At 38.7% G+C, this 19,261-nt stretch overlaps 1 protein-coding gene across 3 annotated transcripts in view; it reads left to right on the top strand.

Annotated features, from left to right (window-relative positions):
• Positions 1–19,261, top strand: part of vps13a (vacuolar protein sorting 13 homolog A) — a 206,501-nt gene that overhangs the window by 59,695 nt on the left and 127,545 nt on the right. For all 3 annotated transcript variants that reach the window (XR_010003415.1, XM_062972011.1, XM_016991003.2), the window contains exons 23-32: positions 561–696; positions 1,377–1,464; positions 3,848–4,026; positions 7,221–7,377; positions 10,196–10,275; positions 11,982–12,041; positions 12,925–13,072; positions 14,170–14,286; positions 14,760–14,863; positions 16,711–16,878. Coding sequence is in view for 2 of the 3 variants with exons in the window: in XM_062972011.1 (XP_062828081.1) it covers positions 561–696; positions 1,377–1,464; positions 3,848–4,026; positions 7,221–7,377; positions 10,196–10,275; positions 11,982–12,041; positions 12,925–13,072; positions 14,170–14,286; positions 14,760–14,863; positions 16,711–16,878 (1,237 nt within the window). In the remaining variant the exon portion in view is untranslated. The remainder of the gene's footprint in view (positions 1–560; positions 697–1,376; positions 1,465–3,847; positions 4,027–7,220; positions 7,378–10,195; positions 10,276–11,981; positions 12,042–12,924; positions 13,073–14,169; positions 14,287–14,759; positions 14,864–16,710; positions 16,879–19,261) is intronic.

The raw sequence follows: 19,261 nt of genomic DNA on the forward strand, positions 1-19,261 counted from the left end.
TTAGGTGAATTTTTACAAAGCTGTTTTAGTAAGCATCACAATGATGGCTTCCTGTCATACTAACTCTCACCCACTTTTGATTGGATTTGAGTAGCATGACTAATCAATAAGTTTCACGTGTCACCTTTTTTGCTCCACAGCTGTACCCTCCTCACAATCTATTTTGTTTCTACTGTCACAAACTATTAATCTCTACTTTAAATCATGTATGAATATTAAATAATCACAGTCAAATTCCAGAGGGGATTCTAACTTTTTTTTGCTCTGTAACTAATTAACTGATTATCTAGCCATGGAAACTTCCTTCTTAATTCCTTCATTTACTTAACAAATGGATGAGAATTGTCCTTGTCAAAATGAGAAATGATTTACCTTTGATAAGTTGTTAGCCTACTGTTTTTATTGTGCTTTTTATTTATTTTTTATTTTATTTATATTTGATATTTAGTGGAAACCAGAGAAATCTTGTGTTGGAGTATCAATTTATGTGCTAAATAATAAGTAAAGCTCCTAGTTAACAGTTGTAGTTATATTTTATGGATTCCTTTCTCCTATAATAGGTACAAAGTATTTGGTGAACTACCACTACTGTCTTTTAACATCTCGGATGAGAAATTGAAATGTATTATGGATCTTATTGATAGCATTCCTAAACCTGAAACTGCTCAAGGCACTGCCAATACACAACCTTCCAAGGCACGTATGATTGAATTGGGAAAAACCTATTCCTTTACTTTACTATCACGTCAATACTGATTATTGACGTGCAACCTCATTAAAATAATATTTTGGACAAAATGGGTTACAAAAGAAAATCTATCTACAAAAGTAATACATGCATTTTTCTATAACATTTGCATCTGGGAAATTATTACAAAATTTGAGAATTGGGACCATAAAATCTGAAGGATGACCTTCTCCAGTATGAATCTAAAGGTTCTCTAAACCTTCATGTCTGTCCTATTTTTTCTTGCTATTTGTACGTGTGAGATGAAATTACTGGAATTAATGGCTGCAGTGGTTGTAGGATATAGAGAGAAGCTTATCTTGATCACTTTTGATTAGCAGTTCATGTAATGGTGATAAAGTTTATATTTAGTCTATATCTTGGCTTTTGGCTTTATATCAGTTTGTTTTCTTCCTCTGGTTTCATTGAATTTGTTTTTTTTATTGTTTTTATTTTTGTTATTTCTTAATTACTGTTTTTACCAAGGACATTCATATTTTTAGTTTCTTTGAACTAATTGTTTTTATGGTTCAGATTGAATTGTCAAGAATGATTGGTGGTATTTGTTAAACAAATGAAATATATTAGTCAGAGTCAGATATACTTCAATTAAAAAACAGTTACGTATTGCCCCCCTTTTTTTGGACAGGTACAAATATCTCCATTTCTAGCAACACCATACATGTCAACCTCTGTGCTTCCACTTCTAGAACTCCATTCAACAGCTGGATCAAGTGGTAAATATTTTCTTCTTATTTAAGTGATTTCAGGCTTAAAATGATGTTGGATCCCCTAGGCTAGGGGCTGTCATGAACTTTGCGCAGATAGTACTTCATTTCTGACATCCACAAGTATTGATACAGAATGTTCTACAGTTGACCCTCCACATTCGTAGGGGTTAGGGATGCAGGAACCCCATGAAAGTAGAAAAACTGCAAATAACTCTGGAGACAGGGTGGGGCTTGATATTCTTTCAGCTCACCTTAAGACACAGGGAGGGGGGGGGGAGCATAGAGCAGTATCAATCTCCTTTGCCAACCTAGCCACATCTACTATATTGTCGGGATGGCAAGGAGGAGCAATCCAGTGCATTAGCCCCCCCCCCCCCCCCATGCTCCAACTGGAATGGCAAGATCCAAGATTTATTTCTATTCTTCCTAACTAACAGTTATGTTTGCCCTTTTCTGACAAACTTATAAGGCAAGGATGTTAGTAAAGATTAATAACAAGAATAAAATAAGGAAGGAATGTAATGATATATCTCCTAGTAAGCTGCAACTGCCATTTTGAAAATGGGCTCTGAGGCAATGGCTCCCATGTGGAGAAGAACATTGCGGTAGCAATGATATATCTCTCAGTAAATTGCAAGTGTAATTTTGAAAACAGCAGCCATTGTGAAAACCAGAACTCTAAGGTAATTGTTCCAAAGTTGAGAAGAACATTGCTTTAACAATGATCTCTCTCCTAGTAAGCACCAACTGCTATTTTGAAAACAACAGCTTGAAGGCAATGCCTCCAAAGTGGAGAATAACGTAGCAGTAGCAATGATACCTCTCCTGGTTTCGCTGCAACTGCCATTTTAAAACCATAGCCTTAACAAGCTGCAGAAATGTTTTAAAGATGTAGGCAGCAAATATTTACATAGCAAGTGTATGATGCCAGAACTTATGAACCATTTAAAAACAATTTTCAAGATGTCTCAGCAATAAGTGAAACAATTATTATTATTAGGTAATCAGGAAACAAGCATAGTTGCAAAAACATAACTTCAGAAGACTAGATTGACTTAAAGAAAGAATTTCAGTTCCGATACTTCTGAAATAAATTTGAAACTAGAGAATGAACCATTAGATTTACAAAATGTTAGTACATAAGCTGTAGCAAATGAAACAAAATTCAAAACATTTCTAAAATGAAGGAGGAACAATCCATGCCCTCCCTGCAAACAACAACAAACAAACAAAAAATACTTGATAAGTGGAAGCTGTTCTCAGAATTTAAGTTAGTTAAGGCTTGATAATAGAACTGTTGGAGAAGGGGTCAGTATCTTAACGGCTTGACCAAAAAATAATCTTGGATTCTACCTTGCCGGTTGGAGTGTAGGGATGAAACTCTAATCATAGTGGATTGCTCCTCCTACCATCTCAGAATGAACCTTCACGGTAAGTGCAATTTTTCATTCCATCGCACAATAATCACCACCACATAATAGTCACACTCCTATTTTTTGGGTGGAAAAATTAGTATTTTTATTTTCCTCACTTAATATTCGTAGACCCATTTGAGGCTGATTTCCCCTTCCTTCCATCTTTCTCCAAAGGCAAGGCAGTTTAAAAACTATGAAATGGGGAGCTCTGGAGCTCTGTTCCTTTCTCCTTCCTCCTTTCCCCAAAAACCTCTATTTCAGATTTTGTAAATGGCCTTGCCTCCAGAAAAAAGCAAAGGAGGTGAAATCTTCTTTCCTCCTTTCTTTGAGGCAAGGCAGTTTGAAAAACAAATGAAGAGAAATGTAGCTCCTTGTTTGAGGCTTGATCATCCCTTCTCCTTCTCTCCTTTTGGAGATCAGGCAGTTTATTTTAAGGTGTTTTTTTTTCAAAAAAAAAGAAAAAAGAAAAGGAAAGAAACCAGAGAATCAAAGGCAGATTTTTTTTTCATCACATAATAGTCACACATAAAAAGCATGACTATTATGTGATGAAATACGATATTTTATTTGATTTTCTGTTTCTCCTTGGTAGAATAGATTATTTGCTGTTTGTCTGGTCACAGTTCCCAGGCATAAAGAGCACATGCAAATTAATTGGAAGCAAATTTTCAGCGTGCTTTATTATGGAGTTATTTTGCCTGTAAGTGTTTAGTCCAGAATATGGTAATGTGTGTTTGTTTACCTTAGAATAATTTTAGGTGGAGAGAATACAACCTTTTTAAATCAGATATTGATATCAGCATACAAACTTTGAAACAGTTGTGTTTTAAGATACTGCAATAAACTGTTAATTATATGGTGTAAACACACTTATAGTTATGATGATGTAATCATTGGATTCCCAACTTACAAATATTTAGATGAAAATGAAAACATATTATAACAGTCATTATTTGAACTATCATAATTGTTAGAATCTGAAGAAGAATTTTATGATGCCCCAAGTAGTCCTATGGATGATGTGCCATTTTTTGAAGCCCCTCTGGGTTCCTGGAGTAGTATGAGCAATGTTGCACAACAAGCACAAAAAGCAGTAAGACGAGAATCTTTGAAGAATATGGTTGATTTGGAACTACGATTTGAAATATATGAGGTAATATGTGTATTTTATCTTCTTCCATAGAAACTATGTATTTCTTTTCATATTTGATATACCCCCCCCCCATTGCCATCAAACTTGTTACCATTGTAGTTGCTATTATCGCTTTACTCCAATATTAATGTAACTATTTTTGTGTTTGTCTTTACCATTCTCTCCATTGTGTGTGTGACTGCATGCACAGTGTGCAGATTTTTCAAATAATTTCATAGTAATATTTTCCAAAGTAGGCCTTGGTTCTAGAAATTGGTCAGGTGGAAGCCGCTCATGCAATAAAGCTTGCCGCTGAATCCTGGTATCTTTGTGTCCCTTGAAGATTTCTTGTAATTGCTTAATATATTTAATTATCCACTTCTATAAGAGTTTCTTAACAGAACAGCAACATAGAAATTATCTAATGACATTTATATAACGGGACATAACAATAGTTATACTAATAAGAATTGATTGGTTTCATATTTTGAATCTCCTAGTTTTTATGGTGAGTACATGAATTTAGATAGTTTTGATCAATAATCTAATGCTTTACACTCATACACAGATTTTTCTTCTTCTTCTGGTTCAGTATTATTTCTATAGTAGAATCTGTCATTTCAGATACTTTTTCAAACTTGAAACAGAATCAAACATGTTTTCATGTTTGAAATGCCAAAGATTATTCAAAGAAGTTTGTGGAATTAAAAGTGATTAGCACTTCAAATCATTTCCGCAAAAAACACTGGCAGCTGTGCAATTAGAACAGTTATATGCTCTGACTGCAATTGGCAACTCTGTTTCTGTCAGAATTTTCTGACACATTTTTCATACAGCCCTATTTAGATCACATTACAGTGATCTAATGGATGTAACCAGAGCTGTGGCTGACAAAGTCTGTTTTCTCCAGATGGAGATTTATTTTGGCAAAACAACTGAAAGTAATAAAATTCATCATTGGTGATCAAGGTCACCATAGCATTAATAAATAGTGCTCTCCAAGACAACTCCTAAACTATATGCACATCCTTCATAAGTAGTTCTTCTCCATCCCTTGAGGTCCCTTCCCACTCTGTGATTCTCTGAATAACTTTCTTAGGGCAGCTTTCTTCGTAGACTTTTGGCACAATATGTGGACTCTTCATAATGTACTAAACGCTTTAACTCAAACTTTTGAGGTAGAGAGTGCCTATTAGATTCTAGTCCCTCAGAGTTATTGTTTGAAATCGATTTCTTCTGTACAGGGCCATAGCCAGAAAAAAATTTTGTGGAGAGTTTTGAAAATTTGGGGGGGGTTGAACCCCTAACCCCCCCCCCCCCCCGGCTACAGACCAGTTAATATCTGCTTGAGATAGTGCCTGGAGGGACTCTTAATTTTTTGCATCTCATAGACTTAGCATGGGGATTTGGTTAACCAGTTAAAATTCATGAGTAAACCAGGTTTTTTTAAACCTGAAAATTTTCGGGGGGGGGGGGGGTTGAACCCCTAACCCCCCCCCCCCCCCCCGGCTACAGGCCTGCTTCTGTAAGGATGATGGTAGAGCTTGCAGGTCTTATTTATCAATTCATTGCAATTTTGAGTTATAGTGTCTCCCTAGCTTCTTCATTTTCTGTGTAAGGATATTTTAGTTTTCTATAGATAATAATATTATACCATTTTTGTCCTAATCCCACCTTTTTGCCGAGGGAAAAAATGGTGTATAGTCAAGTCTCCACTGTCGTGGATTTCAGTTTTGTGAATTTGACTATTCACAGTTTTTTCATGCAGCATGGTGAGACTGCATGATATGCAATAAGGCCTTTACGTCCCTATTAAAATGTAGAACAACCTCCCCTCCCCTGCCTCGTAACACTGCTAAATGGGCTGCAGAAGTTGCCACTGCTCCACTGGGGCATTGTCTATGTGGCTGATGCCTACATTCAATCTCTACACCCTTGTCTAGAACTGCATCTCCCTTCTTTTTCTTCTTACTGTGCACAAGTGGCAGCACTGAGCGGAGGTGTGTCTATAAAGTTGGTGGCAGAGGGCCATGGCTCCTCAGCCCACAGTCAATATTTTGGGACTACCACCTTAGTCATGTTTGTTTAATGGTTTTAATTTGTATTGTGTCTTATTTTTACTTAAATTGTAGTCTACCTTGGATCCCATATAGAAGAAAGGTGGGCTGTGGTGCAGACTGGAAAGCAAGCCAGCTGCAACAAATCACTCTGACCAAGAGGTCATGAGTTCGAGGCCAGCCCGTGCCTGTGTCTTGTCTCTTTCTCTGTTCTATGTTATGGCATTGAATGTTTGCCTTTATGTGTGCAATGTGATCCGCCCGGAGTCCCCTACGAGGTGAGAAGGGCGGAATATAAATGCTGTAAATAAATAAATATAAATACGATACAGAGCAATGTAGTAAAATAAATAAGTGCCCAATGTATCATTCTCCTATATGTAGAAAATTATTCTTGTGAAGGTTTTCGGCCTGAAAGGCAGTATATGAACTTTTTGTGGGGCTGCCTTTGAAGACTGCTCAATAACTTCTGCTGATTCAAAGCTGGTTAGATTGTTAACTGTGGCTGACGCACAACCCTCCTATTGCAACAGCTCCACTGGCTGCCAGTCTACATACGGGCACAATTAGGTGTGCTGGTTATGATCTATAAAGTCCTATACAGTTCAGTTCCAGGCTGTCTGGCAAATCACATCTTCCTGTACAAGCCTGTCAGGGCCCTTCTTTCAGTTCCACCACCATTACAAATTCAGTTGGTGGGAACGAAAGAGAACCTTCTTGGTGGCTGCTCCTCAACTCTGGAACTCCCTGGCCAGGGAAGCCAGAATGACCCTGTCCCTGATGTCCCTCCAATGGCAAGCTAAAATCTTTCTTTTAGGCAAGGTTTTAAAAAAGAAGAAAAATGTAAGAGCTGGTCAGAGGGTGTTGTGTGGTGCTTTGTGTATTTTAAATTGGTGTAATAGTTTTAATTATTCATTTTAAATAGTACTAGGTTTAATTCTATTTTACTGCTTATAGTCTTTAAATTTTAAACATTGTCTTGTTTTTACCACTGCACACAGTTTTGAGTCTCTTTAAGAGAAAAAATGGGTATATAATAATATAGAATAATATAACAACAATATGATAGTTCAAATAATACACACATGATTGAACAACTGCCTATTGCTGTCATGATTGCAGATGTAGTTGACCATGCCAATTTTGTTTTGTACATAGGCATTTCTTCAAGTGTGCCGTCTTGACGTAGATGTTGAACAGCCAGTCCTTCGCCTAGAGATTTTAAAATTAGGCACTGAGCTTAAGCTAAGGACCTATGATATGTATGCGACGGTTTATCTTAGAGAAGTTTGCTTATTATGTCCAGAATACATGGGTAAGCATTTATTTAAACAATTATATCCCACAATTTAGTTTTAAAAAGCTCCAACCGCTATTTTCAAATAATTAATGTGGAAGTTTCTACCTCTAAGCTTGCAATCTAAGCAAGGTATGATACAAAGGAATACTGGAAATTGGGGTGAAATTAAGTTCAACCATTCTTAGCACAGCAGAAGTGTGTGTGGCTGCTTGTCCTCTTCCATAGAGGCTGGAACACTGAAACCTGGAATGAGAGACGTGATGGGGGGGGGGGGGGGGAGGGTGCACCTGATTGTTCTTACACAGTGCCAGAGCAGATTAACATCTCTTTTAAAACAACAATATATTGATGAGAACCTGCAGCGTATAGGACAGTTAAAGGATTGAAGGAGAATTTCTTTTAGTAGAGTTAGATAACAAAAGAATTTTTTTCAATTACACTGCTAGATTTCTATCAATAGTTTAGCTTTAATGCATACCCAAAATTTGGATGAAGTGCCTCCTGTACAGACTTGATATTCCTCACTGAGGTTTAACTGAGGAACAGCATACCAGTTAATGTAAGATGAGTTCTAGCATTTATCTCTAATTTAAATGTTTTCATTTTTCATCTGAATTTTGACATTATAATCTCTTATTAGTTCCATTGCCTTTGAGTCATTTAATCTGTATACAGTTCAAAGGAGAGGCCACTTGTCTGCCATGCTATTTGTGATACTGGGGTCTATTTGTGATACTCGGGTTGTGACATTTCTGCATATGTTAAGTGCAGTATCTGTCTCACCTTGGATGGAAACTGGATGAAAAGAAAGCACTATGGAATCATGAGTTGTCACCCATTCTCAGCCTGGTTGAAGGATTAATCCAAACCAAATGGGTTGTTCGCTTGCACCAACAGATCAAGGCACGAGACCTCTCCTTCAGTTAATTTTTTTAAAACAAAAATAAATATAAAATTAACATTTGGATAAATCATATGTATTAGACTGTTGCCAAGTTTTCTAAATTCTTATTTTACTTCCTTTTAAGTTTAACAATGGTTACAATATAAATAATACTTTATTGACCTGATATATGTACTTATTGGGAACATGATGGAAATCATGCATCCCTCCAGATGTTACTGGATCAACTTACCATTGGATATTCTGAATACTAGGCTACTAGGACCTAAGGACCAACAACATCTGGATAACTGCATTAAGCCCTCCTCTCAAATAGAATGAAGTAATTATGTTTTGAATAATTTTGTAATGGTATTGTGATGGTAGTGATGAAGAATATAGTCATTATACCTCTGTGGGTACACTATACTGATAGTTGACATTTTCCCAGTTGTGGTGGTAAGTTAAGTTAGACAAAATCTACTGGCTCTGAGCAGCCTTTTTAGTGCTTTTTATGCCTACACATGTTTTTCTTTTATCACTTCTTAAAAATCATTTACAGCCTAGCCACATTTACAGTAGCTTACCCCCTGTTGTGGTTCTGCCTGATAATGAAGAGAGATTTGTGTCAGGGAGGCTGGGAGATGCATTTTCAGAGCTGAGGGGAGTGCTGGATTCAGATACAGCTGGACAGGAGGTGTTATTAGAGCAATTGTGTCCAGTCAGGGCCGTGAATTCTCACCTAGTAACTACAGTCAAAATACCATGAGCTCACCCGAGGAACAGTGGACTTAGATAAACATCCTCGGCTGGCTCTTAGGGAGGAGGGAATCAGGTGCAAACAGAGTGAGAAACTTCGTGGAGAGAGAGGGACAAGTGGGGGGTTCAAAAGAATGCGTTCATGTTTTACAGCCCTTAAAAGTAGACTTCTGTGAGAGGATTTTAGATCTGCCACCGTCACTATACCTAGGAGGGTTTAGCTCTGTTCTCCGTTCAAGTTTGAGACTCATGTTTCATGCTCATGTTTTGTTCCTTGTTCCATGGATGTTTTTGGGATTTCTGTTCCTTGTTATACTCTTGGTTTAGACTTCTATTGACCTCATGCTTCAGTTTTGACTTTTACACTTGGTGTCTTGTTGGGTGCTGTGAGCAAGGTGAAACCCTGCTGAGGTGCAACACTGCCATTGGTTGATGAATGCTGTTTTAATTGAGTTTTAAGTTGTTGTTTAATATGCCTATATGTTTTATTCAACTGTATTTTTAAATTGTATTTTTATTTTATGTTCTGTTTTTGGCACTTTATACTGTGTGTCTCACCCTGAGTCCCTTCGGCGAGATGGTGGCGGGATACAAGAATGAAGTTGTTGTTGTCGTTGTTGTTATTATCATCATCATCATTATTATTATCAGTATTGTCATTATAACCTGTGTAGTGAATCAACAGGATTCCAGGATGTTACAGGGTGCTCCTCTTCTCCTGTGAGAGGAGTTCCAAAAGTTGTGGCTTCCATATTGACAGCATCCCCTTTTGCCATTGGGTCATCCAAACTCAGTTAAATAGTCCATAAACAATGTAGTCAGGCTTATCAATGTGCTTAGAAAAGTTATTTTATTCCATCCTCGTTACAGCAAAGTTTTTCAGGTTTCTCCCTTCCTTCATTTGTTGCTTTCCTTCAGTCTTTTCTTCTTCCCCTCTCTCTCCCAGCACAACCATGTTTTACTCCTCTCCCTTCCAATCTCCCAGCTGCCTGCCATCAATGTGCTTCTAGCCTCAACTTGCATATCTTTCAGTGGAGTTAAAGAGCTGTGCCCTTGACATTCCTCACACTTTTACATAGCAATTATATGTTTATCTCAAGAGCCATTTATATATTTCCAACATAATTTTTAACTGGAATAACTCAAATGAGTGTGTCAACGTAGATGCTAATATTTAGATCTCTTTATTAGATGATGAAAACAAGCCAGTTTACATCATTTCAACCCTGGATAATTTAGTGGAAGATCTTCTATCGGTTGAGTTAATAAAGGTAAAGGAAATGGATTTGAATCCTTGTTGTGAACTACTCTAGGATGGATTTTATGTGATAATATTTATAACAGCCGTATATAATTATCTAAAAAGTAGTAACATAATCTTGTATGGCATTGCTGCAGATAAAAACATCTAATAATATGTATAAATCTGTCGTGCAGCCATGACTGAGCTAATGTGAGTACTTTTGATTACTGTATATAGTTGTGTATAAGTCAAGGGCAGATTTGGGGGCCAAAATTCATGAGTTTGGCAGGACCCATGGATAGGTTGAGAACTTTGGGGATTACCAGAAGTAGGCAAAATCAGGAGTGTCTTGAGCTGTCATGTGGAAGGGGATGTTGAGCCAAATGGTGAGCAAAGAATTATATTGAGAAATATTTAACTCAAGAGGCTGCTGAGAACTCATCTTTTGCCTGCCTGCTCCAGCTTAGCCTTTGGACCACCACCACTTGGTAGTGCTTTCTTTTGTCTGTCATCTCCAGCTCTTCCATCCATAGCCAGCCTGCTGGCCTCAGAGAGGTTGAGGAGGATGAGGATACAAGCAGGCTGGCTGATAACAACTGCAGTCATGGCCAGAGGGGTATCTGGGTGGGCAGGCAAGAGTCCATTGGGGAGAGCCTACCCTAAAAGAAGTACTGCCCCCCCCCCCCAGCTCTTTTTACCAAGGAAGGTTAATGTCAAAGGGCCACCATTGCCACTATTTTCCTTCTCAGGCATTTAGAAAGGTCAGAAGTGGCAGTGGAGCACACACCATTTTAATCCATGTAAAATATGACTCCTGTTTTAGGGGTCAAAATTTTGGTATACATTTTTTTCAACTTAAACATGAGTATATACTGCATGTTTTCTCAAAAAAGGTGATATAGAGGTGGAAAAGTGTAAAAATATAACTTTAAAAAGAAATAATGTGTTATATTACTATCAAAATTCTAGTGAAACTGATATGGAAAACAGAATATACTTCTGAAATACTTCAGAAAACCCATTCTCTTAGATATTGAAAGAGTTAATTTTGGCCACTTTTTTGAAATGGGATTTTAAAACATATGGGAATGACTTCTGTTAATTGGTCTTAAATACAATGTCTAGATCAGGGGAGGGCAAGGTGTGACCCCGGGACCACTTTTATGGCCTCTGAAGTACCTCAATTTCCCCACCCCACCCCCAATTTTTTAAAAAATCAGCATGGTTCTCATGTGAAACATACAAAAAATACCCCACACCACTCCCTGCAAGCATTCCAGAACCCTATAGTACTTCCAATATGTCTGTTTTCTTCTGCAACCGAAAGAGACTCAGTTATTTCCTATCATTGTTTTGAGAAAGTTGGCTGTGAGAATACTTCCTTACTTTCAAATATTTGGATACTTAATGTAGGGAACTGCATGTGTGGAGAAATTGGTTCCTGACCCCTCACCCACAGTTTCCAACCATTGAGCTGTATTGGTCTTCCTCTAGAAGACAAACAGCATGGAAGTATTGCTGCCTTAATACTCTGTTGTAGAACTTCCTGGGGCTGACCAGAGTTGGAGTAGCTTGCCGAACAGGATGTTCTTTAGTCTAGTCCATCAGGGTGAATATTATGCTAGCAAAAGCATACACAGAAACTGGATATAGCTATCCATTAGATTTTAGATATAGTTGTACAGTATGCAATCTTTCTGGGTTTTAACTTGCATTCTTACTTTCTGGTAACAGGCAGATATTAATGCTCCAGACCTGAGTACTACCTATAACAATATCCTACAGCTGACAAAGGTAGTGATTATTTCTCTTTCAATAATGCTATTAGGCTTGTGCATTAATTCATTATGGATGTTTGCCTTCAGCTTGTTTTGTTCATTTGGAACCCCGCAATGACATGGGCTCCGCTGCCATTTTTTTTACTGACCACAACAGAACAGTGGCTGTCAAAAACTGGCTTCTTTCAGTTACACATGGAGTGGTGGGAGGGAGGCAGCCGTTAAAAGTAAAAAGACCACAGGAATCGAGGCTTCTTAAGCCCTCTCTTGATTTGGAAGCAGAAAGGAGATTAAAGCGTGAGGGGGGGGGGGAAGAGGCATGCCAGTTCTCCTTTCCACTCCAGTGCCTCCAAATCAAGAGAGAAGAGAGGGCTTTTTAAAGGACGCCCAAGGTAGGATACCTCCAGGTTGATCCCTCTTCCTTCCCTGGAAATCTCCTTAAAATACCTTGGAAAACTGCCTCCTGTAGGGAAAGAGCGCGTGCATTCAGCTCCTGTAGAGTAGAAATAGCTTTAACAAAGCATTAAACATGGTCTCCTTTATAGACGGAAGGGAAAGGATCACAGAAAGAGGGGTATCTTAACCTTGATGCTTTTAATTCAGATCTTAATGAAGGATATAAGGACAGGCGGCACCTAAAATGACAGGGGAAGGGGAGCCTGTACGAAGTCCCCCCCCCCCCATTGCCACCAGTGGGCTAGATAGAAAATGAATCTTTCCACTTCATCGAAAATGTATTTCTGTCCTCCCCAATTCGGGGAAGACATTGAAATCCGGGACACCCCATTGAAATCCGGGACACCGAAACTGATTGCGATTTACCTGAATTGCAGAAGCCTAATTGCTATGCTCAAGATGGTGTATTTAAAACACATTCTTACTAATTATTTTTTTGTTAGGTGAATTTTTCCTCTATAGATATCCATTTACACACGGAAGCACTTCTGAATAATATGACTTTCTTAAGTAATCTAATTCCCAGCCAGGAAGCAGCTCCAGTAGAGTTTGTCCAGGAAAAAGAAGAGAAGAAGGAAGTTAAGAAATTGAGTAAGGTCTTCTAGTTCTAATCTCAAATTTTTCCTAACTACCTTTCCACCTGATTTTATATCCTAGAATTTCACAAGGTGCATGAACTTAACTTCAGGCTTAATTAGACCAGAATCCAAAAAAGTTCTGGGTGATTATACAAATTCCTTTTCAGTACTGAAAATTTTGGAAAAACATAAACTTGTCCAAAGTACCAGATGAAAATAATTCTGGGGTTTATGGATGGGATTGGAGAAGGAGAACAATATATGTTAACACTGTGGAATATTATGGGGAAATTACTAGTGATGCATATATAACTGACAGAAAATACTAGCTCTTTAGTGAATTCTTGTTTCTTTCTTGTTTCTGTGTGTTACTTACTAGAAGTTAAAGAAATCCCTCAGGTCCCAGACAATGTATTTCCAGAATTCTCCATCATGCACTCACATTCTGCAAGAACGAGCCATTCATTGATACTTTCTTCCTGAATGCAATGCTTGAGAAAGACATTATAGGTGTCCCTCCACAGATTTTGTTTTTGACGTTTATGAATTTGAATATTCATGGATTTTATTTTAAAAATTCTCTAGGAATCTGTTAGGTTCTCCAGTGTGATTTTTTTTGGCCAACTTCCTCTAGTCAGGTAAAACATAGCAATTTCTTTAATCATGGTTTTTTTTACTTTCACTGGGATCTTATGCCCCATGTGAATATTGTACTTCTTTGTATTACTTAGACATAGTATTTTTAAAACTCTTGAGAGTAGTCTCTTTATGAGTGAACTTACAAAAAAATAAACCAGCAAAATCTTTAAAGAAAATCAATCTGTAGATTTTTCTTCTTTCATTGCTTTATTTATGTATTACACTGTGATTTTGTAAAAGTTTCTTCCACATTGGGAAGCCTTCCAGGTATTTTGGATTACAATTCCTATCAGCTGTAGCCAGCATAGGCAACCATATTCAACATAGGCAACAAGAGTTGCAATTCAAAAACATTTGGAGGGCCATAGTTCCCAACCCCATTCTATCACAAATTGAACATCAGATGTCTAATGGGAAGTTTTTCTGTTCTTGTTATAAAATAATATTTCTTTTTTTTTTTACTTGGCATAGCTTCAAACAATTCAAAATACCAAGATGTTTGCGATCTCTATGTTTATGCCGAACTGTCATGTTTACGAATCTTTATCAGAGAACAAAGACGCAGGATAGCTGAAATTTGTGTTGAAGGTAAAACAAAATCCATAAATGGAGTGGATAACTTTTGGAAGTGGGAGGTTTCATTGCCCCCCCTCAGAAAGGATGCCCCACCCCTGAAAGTGGTTTTTAAAAAACATTTTCACTCCAGGCCTTTGAAGTAGTTTTGCCTTATTTAGTATCTCTCTGTGTCTTATAGGTCCAGGAAAGGCCTTTTTCCCATAGGAAGTGACTAACAAGTCAATTCTGTTAGGAAATACTCTACTAGCCAGAAAATGGTTTATAGGGACTCAGAACCTGGTGACATTGCTACCAAGCTGCCATTGGAATTTGGATTGCACTTTATTTTTCTTTCAATTTTTTTTTGGAGAGAATGTGTATTGGCTTTGGGGGGTGGTCTGCATGTATGCATCTTGGGATGATGCCTTTAACATCCCTATCCTAGAGGAAGTGCTTTAAAAATATTGTACCATATTAAATTTGCTGATTGTAACTGTCATATTTAGGTCTTGATAGCGAGGTGATGATGAAGAAGGAAACAACTGAAATATCAGCTAAGTTAAAGAATATAGTCATTGTGGATTGCGATGAGGCTGCTCTGTATAAAAAGGTAGGAGTCATTTTTATAGCATTGATATGTGCTAGATGGAAGTTAAGTATAAGGTCTTGTCTTGACTCCACAGCACATTAAATTCAGTCTTCTTCCTCTTGCTGAGGGTGGATCTAAACTGACCCACTATCCCAGGGCCAATTCAGTGTGGTGTACATTGAATCAGCCCCAGGATGGGTTCAACAGGCACCCTTCAGCCATTGCAGAGGCAGAAGGTAGTCCTGACTGCACAGTTCCATCAAACATACTATTGTACTACCAGACAACCATCCTTACTGTCCCCTCTTATTCTCTGTGTCGTGGCGGTTTCCAGCCGTGGCATGGGTCCTCTTGGTTGGACATTGCCTGCAGTGACATCAGTCAGAGCAACAGGGAAAGGGGGGAAGAGGAGTCGCCCCCTGCTCTCCCCCATGCTATGCACCTTTCCTTTCCCCAATAACCCCAATGTTTCAGCTGATGTTGCTGTGATGGCCAACTGATAGAATCCATGTCACAGCTGGAGACTGACATGATGCAGCACCAACCTGTGTCTTTGGGCTGTCTGAGCCTGGGAGATATGGATGGCAGTGCAAATAGTTGCTTCTGATTATGTCTCAGAACTGGCCCTACTATTTACACAGGTCCAAAATTGTGGGGGGAGGACACTGCTGTTTTGCCAGAGGCAAAGGTTCTTTTTTGGATCCGGAGACAGTAAGTACTCAAGTAGTTTATAAAGAAAATTATTGTAGAAGCAGGTATAATAACAGAATCATAGAAAAGAAATAAAAACCAAGCAAGTTTCCTCAGTCACTTGTTGGGAACTTCTAGAACAGCAATGAGGAAGACTCCAGTTTTGGCCAGCATGCAGAACCTTCCCAGTCATCAGCCTGCATCAAGGTTCAATTTTTAGGCTGTTATGTGAAGGTTTTTTTATCTGGCCAAGCCTAGGTAATACATGCTGCCAGGAAAACATATTAACCAATCAAATCTGTTTTCCCCAGTTGTTTTAACATGATAATATCTTCCCGTTACTCCCAAGATAAGCCAAGGCCATACTGTCCCAATTAGATCTCGGCCTTGAAAGTTTGCAGAGAACAGAAAGGAGACTTTATTCTTTTAGTGAACATAGAAATGAATAGAGCAACTATGCACAGCAAACCTATCTCCTTGATATTACAGTGGTTTTCCGTAAATTTCCCCTACACCGTCAGGTCTGCTAAATCTATAGAAAAAAAAATACTGTCTATGCTAGCTGTGGGATTCTGTGAGTTCTATTGCAAAAAAAGAGAATAGCCAGACTCTGAAAAAGCATAGGATGGCATGAAGAAGAGAGCACCTTACATTTCATATTCATTTTCTTATTGAAAATTTGCTCTAGAGTAGTGTTTCTCAAACTCTGCTCCTCCAGGTGTTTTGGACTTCAGCTCTCAGAAATTCCAGCTTTTAGGAATTGTGGGAGCTGAAGTCTAAAACATCTGGAGGAGCATCATTTGAGAAACTGAATAGATGGGAGAAGGCATGGGGTAAAGAGGAATTAGTAAAAATAATTTCCCTGTCACTTCTACTTGTGGAAGGCTACACTAGAATCAAGGAGTTTTCATGCACACTCTGACTAGGCAGTCACTCTAAACCAGTGGTTCTCAGCCTGTGGGCTCCAAGGTTTTTTGGCCTACAACTCCCAGAAATCCCAACCAGTATACCAGCTGTTAGGATTTCTGGGAGTTGAAGGCCAAAACATCTGGGGACCCACAGGTAGAGAACCACTGCAAAACAGAAGGCTACCTTTGAATCAACCCATAATGTTTGTTGCTGCATATAAATATAAAATTACAGTCTTAATCGTTACACCATTTTGTCTCCAATTCAAGGCTCTCTATATTACTGGGAAAGAAGTCTTCAGTTTCAAGATGGTGACATACATGTTTGCCACAGAGGGTGTTTCTTATGCAAATGTGAACGCTGTTGACAGCCGCATTTATTTAATTTTTGGATGCATTGAAATTGTTTATGTCAACAAATTTGTTTCTGCTATTTTGGTAAGTTTATATTTGTTTTAGAAAACATAGCAAATAATTGACAGAGATAAGCAACATATGGTGCATAAACTGGCAGTGTGGTGCCAAAATTCACTGCCACAGTTACAGTAGTAAAATTCCCCACATTTTCATTCTAAAACAAAGTGGACCAAAAGAGTATGTCTTGTTTAAAGGGAAAAATGTGCTTCCAGGAACATGTTGCTGCTTTAAAACAAAGCTCAGATTTTCCCGTGCATTTTCTTTTGAACCAAATTTATGTTTTTTATTTGTTTCACCACACCATTACATTTCAGCAATCATAGACACACCTTTCAATCCTGCTGAATATCTTTTATATAAAACCATTTCTTGCTTATCCTGTACTGAATGATCTGGGAAAACTTTTCACTAGAAATACCATTTTTCACTAGAGCTATGATGTTTGTTTTTACTGTCACCAGCCCACCCTTTGTCCACATACATTGCTAACCATTAACCCTTTCTTTTCCCTTGTTCTCTTCTACTCTCCACCAGCTTTCCTGCCTTTTCTTTCCCTTCAGCATCATCTGTCCCTCAACAGTTCCCTTTGTCAGGGCAACCCTGTTACACTAACCCATACTCTTGAAATGAAATATAAACAGAATCTTTTCAAAGTTGACTGTAAAATCATACGAGTAAGATTTCAAAATTATGCTTGAAGTCCTGTTGTGTTGGATTGACATCAGCTATCACACCATGACTTCTGAATGCTCTTTTTTCTAGAATTCTGCTGTATTGTAGAATTAAAAATGCACCTTGATCAGAGGAGTGTTTGTGTGTGCAGAATCATGTCTTATTAGTTGAGTATCCCTTATCTGAAATGCTCAAGACCAGAAGTATTTTGGATTGCATTTTTTTCAATTATATTTGCATATACAGGTATAGTTGCCTATACAGGTTGAGCATCCCTTATCCAGAATCCCTTAACCAAAATCTGAAATAGTCTAAAATCTACACTTGTCTACATGAATGGCTGAGATAGTAACAGCTTTACTTTTCTGATGTCCGAATGTATACAAAGTTTGCTTCATGCACAAAATTATTCATTTCAAATATTATACATAAAATTATCATCCAGGGATATATACATATACACATACATATACATATTTTTCCTATGTGATCTACTGGGAAAATCGTTCAGTACTGTTTTACAACAGTTGGAGACACTGAACAAGAAAATTGACCATCTTTTCAAAGGAATTTCCCTAATGGTGAAGAATCCTTCTCCTATAGACATTATACAAACTGTACCAACCAGCTTTATTAATATTAATGAGGAATTAAATGCTCTGGAAAGCCAGGGAAGAAAAAAGCTAGAGGAGCAGAAGGAAGGCAATAGGTCAGGCTTGGAAGGGGCCAGGGATGGGGTGGAGTCTCTATCTGGGGAAGAGAGTCAGAGTCAGGGGAGGGACGGCCGGAAGGAAACTAATAGAGTCTCTCAGAGGACAAACAACACGCTGTCCCCAGAACTGTTTGGACACTCCCTGGACACTTACTGCAATTCCCAACATCTGTTGCGAACTAATAAGGTGGCAGTGGAAGTGCAAGACTCACTATTGAACAGAGGAAGATGGACATCTAAGCGAGCGGTCCGGACGTCTCTCTCACAAATTGTATCTTTAAGCTGGTCGAAAGTGAAGATCAAGACTATCGACTGGCTTCGTAGAGACTTTCAGTCCTGGAACCGCTCCATTTGTCTTCTCATTGGATTGGAAGACAGAACACTGATGGAGGAATTGTTTTTGTATAGGCCCAAACTTCAACAGTGGGGCATTACTCTCAGGAGGGTACTAGTAGACCCATTGATTCGCCCCCTGGACATCAGGCGGAATCTTGGTAGACAAGATCCCCCAGGTTTAGGCCATGTCTATGTTACCTCTCAGTCCCGTTCTCAGACATCATTAGTGCCTAGCCCCCTTCCCACGCTAGATGATGATCTGTTAGATGACTCCTTTCCTCCTACACCAGCGGAGATAGGCCCCTCCTTTAAACAACCAAGTATTGCTGGTGATTTTCTATCTCAGGACAGCTGACTATCCCCTTCAATGGGCAACCTCAATCAGTCATCTCTCCAGGGGGGAGAGGGTTTCCACGGGCAGGGTCTCATTGAGGTGGTTTGGGGGAGAAGGAAGAACGGTCACTTTCGACCCAGGGAGAAGCGCAACAGAGTTTTTGCGACCCTGGAGAGGAATAGGTGTGGTAGTCTTCAGGACAGACCTCCCAGCCTTAAGGTCCTGCTTTTGAACGCCAGATCCGTCAACGGTAAAACAGCTGTTATCCAGGATTTGATCCTGGATGAGGGGGCGGATCTGGCATGCATCACCGAGACGTGGTTGGACGAGCAGGGTGGTGTGAATCTCAC

Source organism: Anolis carolinensis, chromosome 2, assembly GCF_035594765.1.
Source record: "Anolis carolinensis isolate JA03-04 chromosome 2, rAnoCar3.1.pri, whole genome shotgun sequence".
NCBI lineage: Eukaryota > Metazoa > Chordata > Lepidosauria > Squamata > Dactyloidae > Anolis > Anolis carolinensis.